The sequence below is a fragment of the Mauremys mutica genome, chromosome 3, assembly GCF_020497125.1.
Source record: "Mauremys mutica isolate MM-2020 ecotype Southern chromosome 3, ASM2049712v1, whole genome shotgun sequence".
Taxonomy (NCBI): Eukaryota; Metazoa; Chordata; order Testudines; family Geoemydidae; genus Mauremys; species Mauremys mutica.
Window position 1 is genome coordinate 204,371,787 of NC_059074.1, and position 21,304 is coordinate 204,393,090.

Genomic DNA, 21,304 nt, shown 5'->3' on the forward strand with positions numbered 1-21,304 from the left:
TGGGGGGGGGGGAGAAAGAGAGAGAGAGAGAGAGAGAGAGAGAGAGCACACTCGCTCAGTGGTTTGAGCATTGGCCTGCTAAACCCAAAAAAAGTCTGGGGATTGCTCCTGCTTTGAGCAGGGGGTTGGACTAGATGACCTCCTGAGGTCCCTTCCAACCCTATATTCTATGATTGTTTGTTGAAGGGCTAAACAAGCTTAGCAGTAGCCTCTTCTACAGACGCAGAGAGGTTATTTTCTTTATTTGTGTATTCAACTAGTTCAATTCAATTACTAGTTTATTCAAAGTGGAGGTTGAAAGCTTGTTTCCCGCCCTTCCAATCTACAGAAGTGGGTATGGGAACGAGATCTACAAGGTCTAAAATCTTGACAACATGGGGACCAAAAAGTCAATTCAATTCAATTCCCTTCCTACAGTGAAAGCTCACTTGAATAAGTTATAAATTAAAAACATTTGAATATGTAAGAAAAAAATCCAGTCCAAAAACATTTAAAGCAGATTTAATTAAAGCATTTTTCAATGCTGTTTATGCATTTTAAATTGAATTCCAAAATTTTTAACTAAATGTAGTTTGACACAAATCATGATTAGTGGATCCTCCCAGCTAGCAAAAAGTAATTCCAAATTATACCACCCATGAGAATCAGCCTCTGTTGGAAGACAACTGAAAGGTACTCATGAAAAACAAGATTTGAATCAGTGATTTAAATCAATGTTTCCCATTTGCCAATTTAAGTCCTGATTTAAAGTCAGCGTTTTAAGTCAATTGAGCCTGGTTTGTATGCCTCAAAATATAAATTGCAACAATGATATTTCTGTCATGAATACTGACTCAGTTTTTTTTGTTGGTTTGTTTGAGTGAGATGACATTTTTGGCCCTAGGATATTCTTTGAGACGTTGATTGCACAATCCTACGGAGATTACAGTATAAACCAGTGGTTCTCAAATTTTTGTACTGGCAACCCCTTGCACATAGCAAGCCTCTGAGTGCAACCCCCTCCCTTATAAATTAAAAACACTAATATATTTAACACCATTATAAATGCTGGAGGCAAAGTGTGGTTTGGGGTGGAGGCTGACAGCTCATGACTCCCTGAGGAGTCCCAACCCCCCGTTTGAGAACCCCTGGTATAAACCCTATGTAGGATTGTGTGTTTACATTAGAATTTGCTGTAGTTGTAACAAAATTGATAAAACGAGTTCATGGAAACTGACTGCATTCTTAACATCCTGTCCCAGAAGTGCAGAGGAAATGGAGGAAGATTCCTTACATCCTGGTCATACTCTAGGAAAACATGGAAGTTGCGATCTTTGTTGAGCACAGGATGAGAAGAAAGTCGCTGAAGGAAAACTTCATGTGATGACACAGTCTTCTTAAAGACAGCAAGGTATTCACTGGAAGATCAAGGGGAAAAAACCCTCAAAGTTAAGCACTGATGAAGATGTGTAGTCTGTACCACCTACTTCACTGCACAAAGTGTTGCTCTGACAAAAATAATTTTATTTAACGCTTCAGGTTTTGGCCTAGTGCTTCTGAACAAGCATTCCTGTCTCCACCTGGCCATTTCCAGTATATTTTAGAACTCACACAGTGATGACCAAAAGACATCTTATGAAGGTTAGAGACACAAGCTGGGTAGGGTAATCTCTTATTCTACCATCTTTTGTTGATGAGAGACAAGCTTTTGAACTACACAGAGCTTCTCTTCAGGGCTGGGAAAGGTACTAAGGTTGTTAGGCATTTATATGGTTTATCTAACCAAGTCCAAGACGTTCTAGAAACAGAGACCTGGTTAAAAAAAGTGTTATGGTGAAGTTACACCTCAAGCCAGAGCCTTATTTTAAACAGGGTTGATGCTACCATGCAAGTAGATCCTCCATCAAGATGCAGACTGACTTTGGTGTCTACACACAGCTACATACTTACGCTTCTAGTTCTTGCTTCATTTTTGCAAATTCCTCTTTTGTCATAGAGACTTCTCCTTCCCCAAGTTTCTGCATCTTCTCTCTGGGACCATCAAAGTCAGGCTTTGAAGGCGCTGGAGGTATCTAGTCAATATAAAATAGATCGTATTAGTTGCAAGTACCTATCACTCTGTAGTGAAAGTTCCTGGAATTTCCATAGCTACCTTGTAAACTAATGTACTGCTGCTCTTTTTACCCAGGTTGTGTAGTGCAGTTTGTTTGTGGATGCAATAGGGCTCATCCAGAGTGCCCACAAATCCTGTGTCACATGATGTGGAGACATGGGCCTGTTTATCCTGTGATCAGCATTGGCTCCTGGAGAAGCCGTACTAATGGAGGCTCTCCACCAGCTGCTACCCCTGGACTCAAACACTGAAGTGTCAAGTTCTCAAAAGTCCTGGTAGCAGGGTAATCAATGGCGCTCTCTCCATAAGGGCTTCTATGGGGTCAGGAATGATACCAACATGGGGGCAAATCCACTCTGCAGTACCTGCAGGATTCCAATACCGTGAGCTTAAAAGAGTGGAGGGCAGGGTCTGGCAGAGTTTGCAGACAGTTCAGGGAAGATAAAAGCAAAGCTATGTTACAACCACATTGAATCTGCATAGTTAAGATCCAAGACAGAAAATACTAGCAGTATTTACTTTAGCAGGGTTAGCATCCTTACCAACTTCCTCTTAGGTGCACCATTGTCCCATTATAAAATTCAATCCTAAGCAAAACAAACACTTACAATAAATCCTGCATACTCTTCAGTTTCAGTAAGCGTATCATGTAGCCACACAAAGTCTTCATGCTGCCGCGTAACTGAAAACTCTGGGCTTTGAAAAGTTGGCAGTGTAGTCTGAAAGAGAAGAGATACAGAAGCCCTACTGTTTCTAAAAGCACTAGCTTACAAAACAATTTTGTTCGTTAGTTTCTACAACAGGCCCTTTTGACTAGTAAAGGCCACACCTAATTGCCTTTTCTGGTGTTGGCTAGCCCTCAGTTAAGGTGAGCCTTCTTTGCATAGCTCCCTTAGCAGTGAAAGGATAATTTTGTAGGAACAAGTGTGTTATACCACTTTAGCTGACCAGAATTAAATAATGATACCTACCTGTTATATAATGCTTTCAGCAGCAGACTGCAAACTTTAGAAGAATGAGGCAGGTATTATCCCCATTTTACAGATGAAGAAATAGAGGCATGGGGAGGTTAATTTCAATCCACCACTGCTTAGCAAAGGTAAGAGTGGCAGTACTGATCTGTCTGGAAACTCAAGACAACAACCCTGCATCAGTTACTTGGGTTCCATTTGGACAGTTTTCTTCCCCTTCCTAAGGTGAAAAAGTATAAATAGGCAGGACCCCAAAAGAGAGAGAATTTGAAAAGCAATTAGCAAAAAAGATGTATAACTTTTTTTGCTCATTTTTTAATTACATCAGAAGCAGGAAGCCTACCAAACAATCAGTGGTCCCACTGGACAATCGAGATGCTAAAGGAGCACTTAAGGAAAATACTGCCATTGTAGAGAAGCTAAGTGAATTCTTTGACTCACTTGTCTCTGCAGAGGATGTGAAGGGGATTCCCACACCTGAGCCATTCTTGTGTGACAAATGTGAGGAACCATCTAAGATGGAGGTGTCACTAGAGGTGGTTTTGGAACAGATTGATAAATTAAACAGTAATAAGTCACCAGGACCAGATGGGATTCACCCAACAGTTCTGAAGAAACTCAAATATGAAATTATAGAACTAACATCCATGGTACATAACCTATTAATTAAATAAGCTTCTGTACCAGATGACTGGCGAATAGTGAACACCATTTAAAAAAAAAAAGGCTCTAGAGGCGATCCTGGCAGTTACATCCAGTAAGCCTAATTTCAGTACCAGGCAAGTTAGCTGAAATTATAGTAAAGAACAGAATTATCAGAAACAAGTGAACACAACTTGTTGAGAGAGTCAACATGGCTTTTGTAAAGGGAAATGCTCCACCAATCTACCAGAATTCCAGGGGGCGGGGGCAGAGGAGGAGAAAGTAACAAATATGTGGCTAAGGGGGATCCAGTAGATACCATGTACTTGAACTTTCAGAAAGTTTTTGACAAGGTTCCAAACCAAAGTAAGCAGTTATGGGATAAAAAGGAGAAGGCCCTCTCATAGATCAGTAACAGGTTGAAAGACAGGAAGTGGTCGGATTTCAGAACAGAGGGTTAAATAGCTGGCTCTTCAATGGATCTGTACTGGGACCAGTGCTGTTTAAAGTATTCATAAATTATCTGGAAACAGTAGCAAACAATGGGATGGCAAAATCTGCCTACAACACAACTACTTAAGATCGCAGTCTGCTTTGGACTTGGCTAAGAGTTAAAGGAGTCTCAAACCTGTAACTAGGCAACGAAATGGCAGATGACATTCAGTGTTGAGAAATGCAAAGTAATGCACATTGGAGAACATAATCCCAGCTATACAGACACAATGATGGGGTCTAAATTAGCTGTTAGCACTAAAAAATAAAATAAAAAAAGACCTTGGAGCCTTTGTGGATAGTTCTCTGCAAACATCTGCTCAGTGTGCGGCAGCAGTCAAAAGAACTAAGAGTGATAGGAAAGGGATAGCTAATGATCAGAAAATATCGTCATGCCACTACGTAAATCCATGGCCTGCCCATACCCACACCTTGAATACTGCGTGCCGTTCTGTTGCCTGATCTCAGAAGAGATGCATTAGAGTTGGAAGAGGTACAGAGAAGGGCAGCAAAAGTGATTAAGGAGAGATTAATGAGACCAGGACTTTTCTGCTTGGAAAAGAAACAACTAAGGGGAGATATGATAGAGGTCTACAAAATCATGACTGGTGTGGAGACAGTAAATAAGGAAGCGTTATTTACCCCTTCACATAAGAGCCAAGGGTCACCTAATAAAATTAATAGGCAGCACATTTAAACAAAAAAGGAAGTACTCCTTCACACAATGCACAGTCAACCTGTGGAACTCCAGGAGGATGTTGTGATGGCCAAAAGGACAACTGGGTTCAAAAAAGAATTAGACAAGTTCAAAGAGGATAGGTCCATCAATGGCTATTAGCCAAGATGGTCACAGATACAGCTCTGGGTGTCCTTAAGTCTGATTGCCAGAAGCTGGGAGTCGATCCATGCCCTGTCATCCCTCAATTGCCTTGTTGTTAGTTTCCTCTGAAGCACCTGGCATTGGCCACTGTTGGAAGACAGGATATGGGCTGGATGGACCATTGTTCTGATCCAGGACAGCCTCATGTTTAAAGCCTGTCTTTTTTTTTTTTAAATGAAAGCATAAAATCTAGGAGTTAATGGTGTAGGCCCATTTGACAACAGGATAAGTTTCCTACTTGCCTCATTCAAGTGGATTTTAAGCCTGCATGTGTGTATATTAACCACCTTCTCCTTTCACCAGGAACTTACCTTAGTATGTACAGTGAACTTTACTTTGTCTTTTTCACTCAGGGCATCCGGGATGTCAATTTGGAGGGAAGGATCAATATTCAGATCCACAGACACAGCCCTCACCTGAAACACAAGTTAAAGCATTTAAGCCTAAAGTCAGAAGTCAAAAGTCTATCTTGACTTGCCAATAATCTAAAATTGATAAAAAGACAGTGCACAACCAGAAATTCTTAATACCCTGAAAAGATTCAAATCTTGAGACAGATGTGTCATGGTCATATTTAACTGTATGCGTCAGCTTAAGGGATCCAAAAGAACTACAAGTCTTCCTCACTCTAAACACAACTCCAGGTTCAGAAGCTTCTTGCTAAGTTTAAACAGACATAATCAGTCGCCTTTTGAAGAGACCTTAAAAATACCTATAAAGGGTTTTCAGAAGCCTGGTTTGTGACGACACACACACACACAGAGCTCTGTTTTCAAGTTTTCCCTGCTTGTTTAAACAGGAATAAAGTCTGTTCTTCCAAGATTTTATTGGAGGTCTTGGGGCAGGGACAGAGGCACACAGCAGCACCACAGATGTTTGTTAAGGTCTTGCACTTTTAACTTAAAGTCAGGGGTGTTGAAGCTTGGAGACATTTCTTTCAATTGTCAACCACCAGTAAGTTTTAAAGATGTATTTACAAAAAGAGCAAGTAATTAGAAGCACCTTCCACCACTGCTCGGTTTCCAGTCTTAGGATGTCAATTTACTAGTTTTCTGGTCACTGCAGAAACAAGACTTAAAAAGAAAAAAATCAAAACCAAGCTGAAGAAACTGAACCCCAAGGGTCTTTGCAGGTTATCAGAGTGCAAACTCAGGCACAAACCCAGTTGTACTTTTGGAGCTCACTTTTTAAAATGGAATAGTTATTAAATTGGTCTTTGGAAGACTGGCAGATCCAAAGTTAGGGTTCCATTTAAAAGGCAGATGTTTGGGGGTACGGAAGTCAAGTAACTAACTCTGCTCCATACTAGCACTTCCCCACCTTGAGCCATTTTCCCAACCTGCAGTCCTTTTGGCCACTTTTCCTTAAGATTTCAGTTTACAGTCTTTAGCTCATTTGTGAGCATCCTGCGTTTGGATAAACACACTACCTGTACCATTTACTATAAGCTACAATAAGTATGGAGTACAGAAATCTGTCTCTTCTTGCCACCCTTCTCATACCACAGAAGCGCCCCCTTCAGCTGCTCAACCTCACACTTCCCATTCACTGAGCCATTCTCCCCCCCTCACTCAAACAAGCCCTTCACCAACCCCAACTTTTTTTTTTATTATTAAAGAAAAAATATCTTAAAGTCTGGTAAATAATCTAATGTGGGCTTCCCACCATTTTGCTTGTATCTTTTCACCTGCCCTTTCCAGAGTTTTTTGCCTTTCTGAGGTTATATCTACACTGGCAATTGAACGACAAAACTTGTGTCTTTCAGAGGTGCCCCCCCGGAAAAGTAAAAGTTTTCCCGCGACAAGCGCCAGCGTGAACAGGACGTTGTTGGCAGAAGCGCTCTCCTGCTGACAACGCAAACGCTGCTCGTTGGGGGTGGAAGTTTTTTTTTTTTTTTTGTCGTCAGCAGGAGAGCCAACAGCAGCTACACTGTACCACTTGTAACGGCATGGCTGTTGCTAAAAGCTGTGCTGGCGTAGACCTAGCCGTAAGCTGTAAAGCAGGGATACGCCCGCAGTGTGGTCACAGCATCTAGCATCCCACCTCTCTCAAATCCCAATTAGCACTTTCCTGTGCCACTGCAAAATATGGCTCCGGTCTGTACCTGAAGAGTAGAATATGTAATTCTACAGCCACCATTTTGCAAGTCAGAGGCAGTTCTCTGCTCTAGGATGAGATTTAAAATTTATAGGCCAAGCTGTATAGAAATAGAGAGCCAATGATACAAGTCTTTCCAAAAAGACTGGCCCCCACAGCTCAGATATCGGAGAAGTACACCACGAATATTCCATAAATATTGTACATGAGGACTGGGATGTAATTGATTTCGGGTAGTTTTGTTTTGGCAACAACTTCCCCTAGTTCTGCAGAGATTAGGGTCACACCATGCAGATGGGAGTTTGAAGAGTAATACACCAATTTAAAGATACAGCAGTTGAATCATTAGGGCCAGGAACAAGGTCCACAGGTGGCCAGCCAAGAGACGCAGGGAGTATTATAGCATCTGAACGCAAGCTTAAAATTGAGAACACCCTGCACTGAGCTCTCAGAGGCAGCTAGTTCCATCAGGTTTTAGATCGCAGGCTGAAGAAAGGCGCTTTGGGTGCTAAAGGTAACTGAGAGGAAGAGGCTGTTTGGGCCTCTTCATAACTTAGGAAAACCTTCCAAACCTTCGTGAATTGCCCTCTCCTCTGTTACAAATTCAGACCTTGCTGTCTACCCTGGAAGCCCATTGCTAACTGGAGATCTGGCAGGTTTCTATCACCACAAGTACCATCAGGAGTGGAAGCAAGGGGTGAAGATGTGATTTTAGAGTCCCAGAACTGTTTACATTTATTTCACTGGCCATTTGGAGGAACGCTCTATTAAAGGATTTGGGGGCGGTTGAATCTAAGGGCTAAGAGTGCTCCAAGACTATTTTGAGTCGGGGCATCAACAGGAGAGGACAGACTACACCTGCCAGATGTTTTACAATTTGTGGGTTTTTTGCAGTTGAGTCAAGTCTCAGGCCTGTACCATACACCCTGCAGCAGCAAAGGGAACAATAAAGCTAGTTTTTCCTCCTCCTTTCCAGGAGGCTTTTCCATTTCCATGTTACATTTTAGCACCAGACACCATTTTAGTTGTAGCATGTGCCAATTTGCTAAGCAGCAGAATAGCCGACTCAGCTGGTAGAGCAGTGGGCTGTGCATGCTAGATTCCCAAGGTCAAAATCTCAGACATTCTTTGAAAGGACAAAGCCCAAGCTTTCCCCACTCAAAAACAGATTAAACTTCAGAACTTCTCCCCACACTGCACACCAAGAAGCGACAGAAAGAGGCCAGATTAGTGTGCAAGGACTGTAAAAATTCAGTGTACCCTCCCTTCCATTGGGCCCCTGCCTGCGCGACACACTTACTTAAAGGCTTCCCCGGGCATGAGGGGCATGTTGCTCTCATTTTAAAGAGAGCCACATACAAAAGCAAAAATTCCTGCTGCCTAGCCTAGTTTTTTGGTCAATTTAGGCTCAGCTAGCAGATCATGGGAGTACCCTCTATGCCAGGACAAACAGGAATGGCACATTACTGCAGTAGCTTTTTGCTGGGTTTACAGGTTACAGATGCCTGCACATTGTGAGGTGAAAGCTCCTGCAGGCAAGTCAGACAAATGTTATTGGCCAGCTGTAGTTATCACTTGTAGTTCAGTAACATCTCAGGGCCTCAGCCTAATCGAATTTGGGCCCCTGCTGTGGTACAAACTACCACGGAGAGTCCCTGGCCTCAGAGTTTACAGTCTAATTAGATATTAGAACAGAAGCATTCCCCCTTTTAGGGCTCAGAAAACTGTGACTGAGAGGTTAAGTGACTTCCTGTGGTGTGACCTTGGGTAAGTTTGTGTCAGAGCTGGTAATTTACCCCAGCTACTTAGCCACAAGGCTATATATATATATATATATATATTTTTTTTTTTTTTTTTTTTTTTTTTTAAAGGATTCTGAACATATCTCCAGGAAAGAAAGCAACACTCCAACACTGGAGCAGTTTGGTAGCAGATGCTCTTCCAGATGTTCTTGACTTTTACTCACAGTGCACTGAGTCAAAAAGGGGACCTGACCGTGTCCTGTCAGATCTACTGACCGAACACCCAAAATCCAGATGCTGTGAGCAGAGGAGGCCATGGGTCATCACCTACTCCAGCTCCTACTCAGCCAGGGCCTCCTCCTACCTTTGTTGGGCAGCTGCAGCTCCCAGCCCCATCTCTGACCTGGGCAGCAGCAAAGAGGAGTGGATGGGGATGGGGCCTCAGGGAGAGAGACAGGGCAGGGGAGGTTCCAGCACTCCTGCTGGAATGTCTGGTTTTTAAATATTACCAAGCTGGCAATCCTAGCGCTTCCCCTGCCTTTCATTCTGTAGAATACAAGGAAGAGGAATTAAAGTCACCTTGCCCTACCATGCCCTTTTAGGAATGGAAGGATAAAAAAGGCAACAGAGAAAGCTTGTACCATCAGCCATTATGCAGCAAAACACCCAAGGGCTCACTGCCCCATAAAGCCAACCTATAGGGAAGTCGGACCATTTCACGTCTGTAATAGTCACAAGACCGTTTATTTTAAAGCCAGACATGAATTTGTTTTTTTACTAAACGCATCTGCTGCCTGCAGTACATGAAAGAGTTGTAGGATGTCTGTTTTAAGGTCCCCATTCTTATTTTTTCAGGCTAATCTGTTAGAGGGCCTGGCTCCAAGCCACTTATAGGCACTGTCTACAAATGATGTACTACTGTAAGAACGCTTTGGTGCACCCTGCTACTGTCAAGTGCTCCAACACACTGTCTAGATCAGGGGTAGGCAACCTGTGGCAACTCACCCTGCCCGGTTCCTGGCCACTGGTCCGGGGGGCTCTGCATTTTACTTTAATTTGAAATGAAGCTTCTTAAACATTTTAAAAACCTTATTTACTTTACATACAACAGTTCAATTATTACCATTACTTATAACTAGAGATATACCAATCTCCTAGAACTGGAAGGGACCTTGAAAGGTCATTGAGTCCAGCCCACTGCCTTCACTAGCAGGACCAATCTTTGCCACAGATCCCTAAGTAGCCCCCTCAAGGATTGAACTCACAACCCTGGGTTTAGCAGGCCAATGCTCAAACCACTGAGCTATCCCTCGCTCCCTCCCTCTATAGACTTATAGAAAGAGACCTTCTAAAAACGATAAAATGTATTACTGGCACGCGAAACCTTAAATGAGAGTGAATAAATGAAGACTCGGCACAGCACTTCTGAAAGGTTGCCGACCCCTGGCCTAGATACTGTTTGGCTTAAACTTGCCTTCGACAACTCTGAGTACCAGGAGTCTGAACTGCTATATTGTCAATGTAAGGCAAGTAGTCCTCCTACTCTCCCAGAGTGCACTAGTGGTCTTTTCAAATCTTCCAAAGTTGACAGTTTCTAAGAACTGCTTTGAACCAGAGGAAACTGCAACTGAAATAGTTTGAGAGCACCACTGTTGACATAGGGGGAAGTTGATGGTTCAGAACACAAATCTGCATAGCAAGTGTGGACACGAAAAACTGTTCATGCTTAATCTGGTTCAAACAGGAGCAGCTGAAGCCTTTAACAATGACAGTTTTTGATCAGTATCTGCCTTAGTTCCTGTCAGGCATGGTTAGTTTAACTAGATCTCACCACAGCACAGCTGTCAATCTTGTTAACTGAACCAGTGCTCAGTGCAGTTCTGCTGCATATGGAGAGAAGCACAAACTGTTCAGCATTAGCTAACAATGAGAGTAAAGCAGGATTCACAGTTGTGTTTCAGTTACTGGCAGGGCATTATAGGAGTGTACAGGGATTTTTAAAAGCCTACTCTTTATGTTACTTAGCTTCGCTGTCCAAACAGGATTGACAGGCAAAACAATACAAACTGCTGAGTCTGTGAAGAGCGTGATAAGCCAGAGGAAGCAACTTCCTTTCAGCTCGTTTTTCAAGGAAAACGTTGCACAACCCAGCCAGTCCTGCAGTTGTGAGCTGTCATTTGAGATTATTTTGTAGGGGAAAAAGTTGCAGTGAAAAGGGAGGACCACCCAAAGAGCCTTCACATTAGTTGGTGACTAGAGAACATTTGCAACACATGATTCACTGTTTCACTACAGTGACCAAGGGGAGACATGCAGGGGTCCAAACAAGGCTGGGGAAGAAGGGTACTGAATTCAAGTGACCTGTCACTGTAGGATCTTGACTAAAGCCTACGGTTCAAACTTTTGTGGATGGTTCATTCTAAAGAAAAAAGCTAGTTAAGCTAGTTTAACTTAAGTAACAAGTTTCTCTATAGTATTTAGACTGTGAAGACAGACTTTTTTCTCCTTTCTATAAAGCTAACAGAGGTTATCTACAGCTGCTCATTCCACTAGGCAGGGACACATTCCAGGTGTATGCAATCCTGTGCTAATGACCCACATGCCTTGATCTCTGAACCAGACATGCTAGCAGTGCCACTGGCAACTTAAAGATATGTCCGCACTGGACTTTTGTAGGTTCTCCTCTCCCCCTGAGCTGGCACAGTCAGCTGCAGAAGTACTAATGTCTACACTACAGTTTCTACTGCTGGTCACACCATTGTAGCTGAACGGGCACTGAAAGGCTTACATGCATTTTCCTAATACAGCCAAGGCTATGGAGGGGAAGTGGCTGGACAAAGATCTGCATGTGAAAACATTTGCAGACCTACCTTGTTCAGTACTCCGCTTCATTTCAGCTAGCAACAGGAGACTGATTCAGCCACGGGGGAGGGGAAGGGGGATTAGTATGAAGGTTGTTTTACTCTTGGGTTCTAGAAACAGCTAGTTATTTTCTCCTTCAAAAGAAGAAGGGGGGAAAAAAAAGGGATGTGAAGACACCATGGGGCTTTTTAATCAGCATGGGGCTGCACGCTCAATCTCTGTACCACAATCAAATCCTGTGGAGTTCCTTCCTGTAGAAGCAACCCGTTGCATAACTAGCATGTCATATCCCTTTTGTGCAGCTTATGCCTGAAAAGCTACCACCCCACCAGTCTTGGTGGAACAGATTTTTCCTTCCAAAGTAAAAGAATTCAAACATGTGATTTGAGCAGAAGTCGAATTAAGATGGCCCTCTTTGCCCGTAAAGCCCCAGCTAACAATGCAGAATGGGGAGCCTTTAACTTTATATTAGTCTTAACCAAGGAGTCAGTTGCTATGCAACTGCTGAGCCCAAGTCTGAACTTCCATTCAAAGCCGCCTTCTCTTCCTTCCCGCCCAACCTGTGATTGGAGTAATCAATGTATTTGTAAAAATGGGGTATTGTGATCCCCATAAATCTGATAAAAGATTTGTTTTGGTCAAGCAGCAACTAGTATCTCCCCATCCCCTTCCCCCAATATCAGACCTCGCAAGCAGCCAAGGCCCACATGTGAATCATGGTGTGTGAAAAACCCAGAATAGGGGAAAAAAATAAATCCAGGAAATTTTAAATCTTGTGTTTGTTCAGGGCCTAGCACAGCTGGGCCTTGGTCGATCATGGGGTGCTCTTCCTGGTCCCTACTGCAATACCAATAAAATGCTGTGGGATTCCTTCCTTTAGTACAATGACTCAACCTCAGTTCCGTAAGTCTGTATTTCTGACAGTCAGCTAAAGAGTAGGAAGTAGCACGTTTGTCATGTATGTGGGTAACTTTGGAACTAAACCGAGGGATGTTCATCTTGGACATCCCACTGTCTTTCAGCCCACAAGCTCCCAGTGGTGGGAGGCTTTGAGGACACTCAGTGTCCATCAGCACAGGCAGTTTCCCAGAAACCTTCATCCTTATGGATTGGAGCACAGAGAAGAGGACGGGATCACACTTGAGAGCAACTGATCTACCTTTCCAAACTACTATACCCCTTTCAGGAGTCTCATGTGTCTTGTGTACCCCAAATTTCACACTTATGTCTAATTTTTAACAAGTAGTCTTAATACAAAAGTCACAGCCACTATGAAAAATTGCTTTCTCTCCCTCATTTATACTGCATTATAAAATAAACCAATTAAAATATAAATATGGTACTTACATTTCAGTGTTTAGTCCATACAGCAGTATAAACAAGTCATTGTCTGTATGAAATCTTAGTTTGTACGGGCTTCGCTAGTGCTGTCTCTGTAGCCTCTTGTAAAACTAGGCAAATATCTAGATGAGTTGATGTACCCCCTGGCAGACCGCTGCCTATCCCCAGGAGCACACCTACCCCTGGTGGAGAACCACCGGATAAACCAGTTTCATTATCCTGGGAAGGGTCCCATTAGTTGGCACTCTAATTCTGGGCAACAGAAGACTAGAAATCAGAGAAGAGGGAGCGAGGGTTGAAACTAGGCAGTCTATTTTATATGCCCCACCATTACCACAGTATCTGAGCACATCACAATCTTTAAAGCATTGCTCCTCAACACACCGCCGAGTTAAGCAGCGCTGTTATCCCCACGTCACATGTGGAGACCTGAGGCACAAGCAAACGAAGGGCTAGATTCACAGAGAAACAGGCTTGGTGATGCTGAGAATTGCCACGCTTCACTTTTAGGTGCTTAGAAAAATTGTTGAGACTCACAAAGCCCGAGTTCGGTGCCTAGGACCCCTTCACAATGGATGGGGAGAGACAGGCACTTCAGAATGGGGTTCACAAAAGCCAGCATGCTCGGTGACTTGCTGTCTAAACTAACCAATAGGACTCACCCCTTTCCCTGGGATATCCCAAGCCCCCCAGCCAGCCTCCCCTCTCAGAGTTCAGCACCTAAATCGAGGCTGCAAAGAGACCCCTCCTGCTGCTTGGACTTCTCAGCTGCCACTCCTTTCCTGGTGTTATGCAGCTGTACGATTTTTGCAAGAAGTTTGGTGGGAGGAGAAGGAAGAGCAGAGAAGGCCTCCCTCATCAACCTCTAGCCCAGTGAGTGGGGTACTCACCTGGAGCAGAGACACCACCAGTTCAAGTCTGCCCCCAGGGGCGGCTCCAGGAACTAGCACAGCAAGTGCGTGCCTGAGGCGGCAAGAACATGAGGGGTGGCCTGCCAGTCACGGTGAGGGTGGTAGTCAGGCTGCCTTCCATGGCGTTTCTGCGTGAGGTTCACTGGTCCCGCAGTGATTCAGCGGTGGGTATGCTGAAGGTGTGGGACTGGCAGAGTTTCTGCGGGAGGTCTGCCAAAGGCTGCCTGCCATGCTTGGGGTGGCAAAAAAAACAGAGCCACCCCACCCCCATCTTCTCCCTCAGGAGGGAGAGGGGGGATTTGTCACCTTTCAGATGAATGCTCCAAGCAGTAGGCTAGGAGATAGTCTGATGTGGAGATCCCTCAGTCTCTCCTGTTGAAGCTATTCTTGTGGATAAATAATGAAACAATCATTGGACCAGAGAGACACCCAAGCATGAGAATAACTCTGTACCTAGTGGTTAGAGCCCATTCCTGGGAGGTGGGAGCCCCAAGCCCCAGGATCCAGTCCCTCTGCTCCAATGGCTGCTTTTAATCACTTTCTCCCCTTGAAGCGGTTTCACCATGGGTGACTCGGGAAGCTCCACACTAGAACATACCAAACCAAGCGACTCAGGTTCTCATCTGAGTGGTGGCAGATCCCTGTTCAAATTTCTCCTCTTCCTCAGGTGGAAGGGCGACTTGAATCAGTGGTCTCCACATACCAGGTGAAGACCCTGACCACTGGGTTAGAAGTTCTCAGGCCCTAATCCTCCTCCTCCCTCACCCATTGTGTAACCTCACCTATAGGGGCCCAATTCAGTAAGCCACCTCTGAGCCCATGGACCAGATCAGGCCCTGCAGGCAAGTTAGGTAGAGAACACCCATCTTTCCCCGATTTGTGCCTCACTGTGGGGCTTAGGTGTCCAGATGCCTGGTGTGAGGCCGCAGTGTGCATCCACAGAGGCAGAAACAGGCAGACTGGGAACTTTTACTGTAAACATTTAAGCGCAGAGGAAGTTGAGGCACCTACTTGGCTCAGTGACAGCTCAGTGGGAGTTTTGTGAATCCCAGTGGGGCTGAATTCTAGGATTTCGAGGCCTGAATTGGCAGTTTGGTGCACAAGTCCTTTTGTGAATCTAGCCCTAAGTGACTTACTGATAGTCAAAAAAGTCTGTGGCAAAGCAAGAAATGAACCCAGATCTCCTGTGTCGCAGACGAGCGCCCTGACCACTGGACTGTGCTCTTAGATGAGAGGCATTCAAGGGGAACAGTCTCTCTCACCTTCCCAGAGCGCCTAGACCCCCAGGGTTAGTGAATCTGTTGTGTGTGGGGCTGTTCCATGAGAGGGCTCTCAGACAGGACCTCATCATTTCTGCCCTCCAGCAATAAACTATGGAAGCAGGTGTGGAGAAGAGAAAGGAACCTCTCCCGCACCCACTACCCAGAAACAGATGGTGGGAGGGCTTCCTCCATCCAGTGACCCTCTCTAGGGAGGCTGGGAGAGACAGCTGGAAGATATTACTTCTTCACTCATGCAGTGGCACTTTAGGCAGCTGAGTGGGTGGAGGAAGGTGCTGGGGACAGCTTGGCAGGAAAAGTTGCCTGAGGTGGCTGACTAGTTGCCCATGCTCACCTCCCTTTGCTACTGGTGCTTGTGTTTCCTCAGCTCCGGCATGCTGCAATCCAGTAGAGGGAGCGGCAGATGCCACCTGTCACCCTGCAGAGTGCACTCTAGCAAGAGGGGCAGAGTTAAGGTTGCTTAGATGCCTTGATTATGCCTTGAGTATTTAGATGCCTTGAGTATTTTTAAGCTTTCAAGTGTTTGGGTATTTTGAACTGAATCCTGGATTTAGTGATTGTTTCAGTACAGAGTGTTCATAAGTTTACCCAGAAGTAGTAATACGTTCCCTCAACTCTGACTCCAGCTTATACTCTTTTTTTTAAACTTGGTTTCCAGACAAAAGTCAACTGGTACCATCAAGGGCAAGTGAGACTCCCAAAGTCAAATGCATTTGCCTACCATAGCTGCAAATTCTGTCTTTAAGCACCACATGACAAAGTCAAGTGCTTTCAGCAACCCACGTAGTATAACTATTGTGCAAGTCCCTGAATTCTGTTATTGATTTTATACAGTACTACATATTTGTAACACTGTCTATTTTCCCAACATTAAGGATGCCAAACAATTAGATGTTACAGTTTAAGTTATTGCAATAATAAATGATCCCATTGTTTAGAGTTCCAAGCCATTATTTAAAGTTTCAAATAACCACATCAGTAAACTTGCTTTGCAGAACTTGGATACAGCATGTGGACACTAGCAGGAAGAATATACAGCCCATGCTTAAAATTGATGAGAAGTATGTGCAAGAGCTCCTGATTAGGAAATTTAGTTATTAGCTAGGCCACTGGAACAAGAGCCAATTGCTACTAAAAGTGTAAACAGGATGCATCTCATTTTATGAAGTGGCTTTGCTTTTAACTAGTTATCTTTAAAGCCACCCCTCTTTTCATGCAAAGCAAGATCACCTAATTTCAATGAAATGTATGCCAGCTGCTAGATCTTAGAGATTGTAGCCAAGAAACAAATATGGAAGAAATGTTACAAGCAAGCTTGGTTGTATTTCTATTGGACACACTATAGCACTATGTTCTAGAGATCTTAAATAGAGAGAAAAAAGATCTCAGTTCCATTTAATTTCTGATCCCTGTGTTCTTTAGATGAGGTTTTTCCTGCATCTAGTCAGGAAAACATACTTTGAAATATTCTAGATGGACATCACTAGCAGTAATCTGAAACATTAAGTGACCTGAAGATACTAATATAAATAATTCAAAAGTAAAGCTATGCTGCATGCTTCAAACACTATGCATCCAGTTCCTGATTTCCTTTTAGTTTTACTAGAAGATGTACTCAAACCTTCATTTATTAGAGTCTATACAGTACAAAGAAACAGAAGGTTATGCAATATTGTAAATAGTTGTGCAACCGGAATAAAGTCAGGACACGCAAAAGTTAGTTCCAAAAGCAACATTAGCTTTGCCACATCAGTCCTGAAATTTTAATATGTTTTATAAGCAGTCTATTCAGTGAGGCATTTAACCAGAAAAACAGGACCATGCACTACATATGTGCAATGCATGTTAGTGTTGCTATTAATACCTGAATAACTGCATTTCCCATTACAGATTTTAACTGGGGAAGCTTAGAGTTGCAATTACATTAATCTGTACTTTAAGCAAAGAAACTGAGGGTATGTCTACACCAGGAGTTCTCAAACTGGAGGTTGGGACCCCTTGGGGAGGGAGGGGGTCACAGTTATTACATGCGGGGGGTTGCAAGGAGTCGGCCTCCACCCCAACCCCGCTTTGCCTCCAGCATTTATAATGGTGTTAAATAGATTTAAAGGAGTATTTTTAATTGATAAGGGGGAGGTCACACTCAGAGGCTTGCTATGTGAAAGGGGTCACCAGTACAAAAGTTTGAGAACCATTGGTCTACACAGGGATAAAAGACCCACAGCACAGCCATGGCTGGCCCACATCAGCTGACTCTGGCTCATGGGGCCAAAAATTGCTGTGTAGACTGTCAGGCTTGGTCTGGGGACTCAAAAGCTCGGGACCTTCCACCCTTGCAGGGTCCCAGAGCTCAGGCTCCAGCTCAGGCCTGAGCCCACATGTCCACACAGCAATGTTTCAGCCCTGGAGCCAGAGCCCTGTGAGCCTGAGTTAGCTGACCTGGGCCAGCCATGGGGTTTTTATCCCTGTGTAGACATATCCCGAGAGCAAGACGACATTGCCCCGTTTAGTGTTACTATTTTAGCCTTATTTGTTAAGCAGCTGACTGAGGTGACTGGACTGAAGGACAAACTCCCATCAGTGTTACTACTGATCCAGATTGTTCTCCAAGAGAAGTCAGAAGGGCTGTGCCTGCGTAGTTCTGACAATATCCCACTATTGTAATTCCACTGGTGCTAGCACCAGTGGAAGTAGGGTTAGCGATGGGCTACCAGTGGTTCAGGTTGAACGACATGGCAGAATGCTGGCAGCCAACCTATACTAATGCTCCCAGCCAGTGAGATTAAGCACAGTGAATAAAAAGCATTTTTATTTTTATTTTTTTTAAAAGGGGGGGTTAATTTAAATTTGATTTTTTGATAAACCCTCGAGGAAAAAACCTCTAAAGATAGTTTTAATTAAGATACATTATAGCTTAAAGATGCATCATGGAAGAGGTATTATAAATTCTATAGTATGAGACAATATATTCATGTAATGTTTAATAAAAGTTTTGTAAATGAGTTCCAATAGTTCATGGATTAGAGACCCAATTTTATGGGGTTCCACAGGCTTCTGTATAGACTATTCAGGTTAATCTTTCTATCTACCCAATGGGACTCAGTGCTCAGTCTGAAAGATACCATCAGAGATGCTTAGTTTTGCAGTTCTCAGACTGTGGATTTGTGTCTCCAGAGGTAACATGCTTGTTAACAGCACAAATGTTTTTCAATAAATATGCAGAGGTGAGAAACAAACAGACCTCAACTCTATTGTCCCTCTGCAAATTTGTGTACACAGAGTCAATCCCTTTCCTCTCTCTAAAAGCGAAAAGTTTCAAAAAGCCCAATTAATAAAAGATTGTTGGGGCAAAATAAATCTGGACAAGGAGCAGTCTGAAGATAAATGTGAGAAGGGAGGGACATATGCTTGTTTTGTTAAAATATTATGTTTGCTGCTAAAGAAAAAAACAGAATACATCATGTTTTTAGTCAAATAAAACAATTTAAATGTCTGTCTGGTGATGTTCTCCTCCTAATATAGCATGGCAAGAAAATCCTCCAAATATTAATGATTAGCATGTTGAATTGGAGATAGTTCACCTCCCAATGACTTCATAAATATCTGCTTCAATTTCCTTTGGTAAATGAAATAACCAAACAATCATTTTCTGATATAGCTGTAAAACTAATCTGGAGTTCTCAAAATAAAATCACTGTTTAAAAAATGTATAATGTGTACCTTCTAAAAATGAAACCTACATCTACCTCTGATTTGTGAAGAGTATGTATTGAGGTTATAACAACCAACAGAATGCACTTCTATGTAGAAAATGATTAAATTGAGTCTTCCTGACTAGTGATTTAAATCAATTTGATTTAAATCAAATCCAACCTGAGATTAAGTAAAACTCTCAGCCCTTCAATGTATAGAATTGATTTAACAGCAACAGAACAGGCCCCTGTCTCATTTCACAGCAGCTCGGGTGGAGGTTTGAGACTCTCCGTCCTGTCATCAGCACTGACGGTTGAGAGTATAGCAGCATGTAATCTCTGTCTTACAGTGCATGGGCAGATCTGCATGCAGGACAGAATCACTAAGCAATAAGTCTTGACTACTGTAAATGTCCAACCAGACATACCATAGAGCAGGGGCAGGCAACCTATGGCACGTGTGCCAAAGGCAGCACACGAGCTGATTTTCAGTGGCACTCACACCGCCTGGGTCCTGGCCACCAGTCCAGGGGGCTCTGCATTTTAATTTAATTTTAAATGAGGCTTCTAAATATTTTTAAAACCTTATTTATTTTACATACAATAGTTTAGTTATATATTAAAGACATATAGAAAGACCTTCTAAAAGTGTTAAAATGTATTACTGGCATGCGAAACCTTAAATTAGCGTGAATAAATGAAGACTCGGCACAGCACTTCTGAAAGTTTGCAGAACCCTGCCAGAGAGGTTATGGATCTGCTCCAGCTATGCTAGGAGTTGTGCAATAGGTGCAATAATCCCTAAACCCTGCAGATGTTTGCAGAGATGCTGTGCATAGATGATGCATGGTCATCATTTGGATCCATTTGTGTTTCAGTGGTGCAGTTCTCCAGCTCAGAGAATGGGTCAGGAACTGCCCAATCAACTATGACAGCCAGCTTCTTCAGGCAGAACCAACTCAAGCATTACTACAGTCAAACTCAGGTCCTAGGGTTTGGGCCTCATAACACCTGGTCCGTACTACAAAGCTCCCTTCCATTGCACATGAAAATGTGATGCAGCCAGCACCAAGCAAGGAGAAAGCTGCTGAATAGGGCTTACCTGCCCACCCTTCCTCTCAGCAACAGGTCTCAGTAGCCTCATCTACCAGCAGTGCTCTCTACAGGTGGAGCAGAATTTAAGAAAATTCATTTCCCCCAGAAGAGTCCTAGCAGCAGCAGCCGTCACCAGGAGAAGGAAGCAACTTTTGTGTCTCCAGGAGCAGCACTATTCTTGGACTGTTAGTACAGCGATAGCTCTGCTAGGAGAACTATCTGAGCACCCAGTCACTTTCCCTCTGATACTTGCCACTCACATCCTCCACTAGTATCAACCCAGGGCATCAGGGAACGGGAGTCAATCCACTTGTCCTCAAAGGTTAACTTCTTCACCTAAGAGCACCTAGGGCATTAAAGCGTACCCAAAAAGCAACTTGCCCAAGGACTAAGCCTGCTAATACCTAGGACCATCACACCTACACCACCACACTACTGCTCAAGTACTATCCCCTGTAATTTAAGCCAGCAGTTCTCAACTAGGGGTCTGGGGCCCCCTGCGAGGCTGCAAGCAGGTTTCAGGGGCCTGCCAAGCAGGGCTGACAGACTCACTGGGGTCCATAGCAGAAAGCTGAAGCCCCAAGCCCCAAGCCCCACCAGATCTAATGGAAGCTAAAACCTCAGCAACTCAGCTTTGCTGAGCCACCTGTGGCATGGGGCCTCGGGCAATTGCTACCTTCTAACACCAACCCCGGCTTTTATATGCAGAAAAAGTTGTGTCACAGGTGCTGCATGGAGATTAATAGCATGTTGGGGGGACCTCAGAAAGAAAGTGGCTGAAAATCCCTGGTTTAAGCAATACAGTAACTGTCTGGTCGTGCAGCATGCCTTGCCTTCTATTTAGGGCTTATTTAGAAGTGCAACATACTGTTAGGACTGATTCTATTCTGCTGTTCAATCAGTTTCACTGGTATTTGCTCAATATATTCCTGTTCTAACATCTGCCCAGCTATAAGGCCGTTTGAGCACTATAGGACAGTATTTATCAGATAAGTCTAAGTACTGGTGAAGTCTGTCAAGTAAGTGAGTTGACTGAATAGTTACTTTTAAAGTTCTGTATCTTTTCCTTTCCTGGCTTCACACCACTTTTCCTTCCTCTAATAGATCATGCTGTCCTTTGCATTCCATTTCCTGTTCTCTTTATTCTACTCCTTTCCCCACACGTACCCCTCCTCCTTTCCATGTGTTTTCTACTTTTCTGCTCTGA

At 43.6% G+C, this 21,304-nt stretch overlaps 1 protein-coding gene across 2 annotated transcripts in view; it reads right to left on the bottom strand.

Annotated features, from left to right (window-relative positions):
• SNX5 (sorting nexin 5) overlaps positions 1 to 21,304 on the bottom strand; it is a 37,480-nt gene that overhangs the window by 11,263 nt on the left and 4,913 nt on the right. For both annotated transcript variants that reach the window (XM_045009918.1, XM_045009917.1), the window contains exons 2-5: positions 5,389 to 5,493; positions 2,701 to 2,811; positions 1,930 to 2,051; positions 1,274 to 1,397 (exon numbers count right to left, since the gene is read on the bottom strand). In XM_045009918.1, coding sequence (XP_044865853.1) covers positions 1,274 to 1,397; positions 1,930 to 2,051; positions 2,701 to 2,811; positions 5,389 to 5,493 — 462 coding nt within the window. The remainder of the gene's footprint in view (positions 1 to 1,273; positions 1,398 to 1,929; positions 2,052 to 2,700; positions 2,812 to 5,388; positions 5,494 to 21,304) is intronic.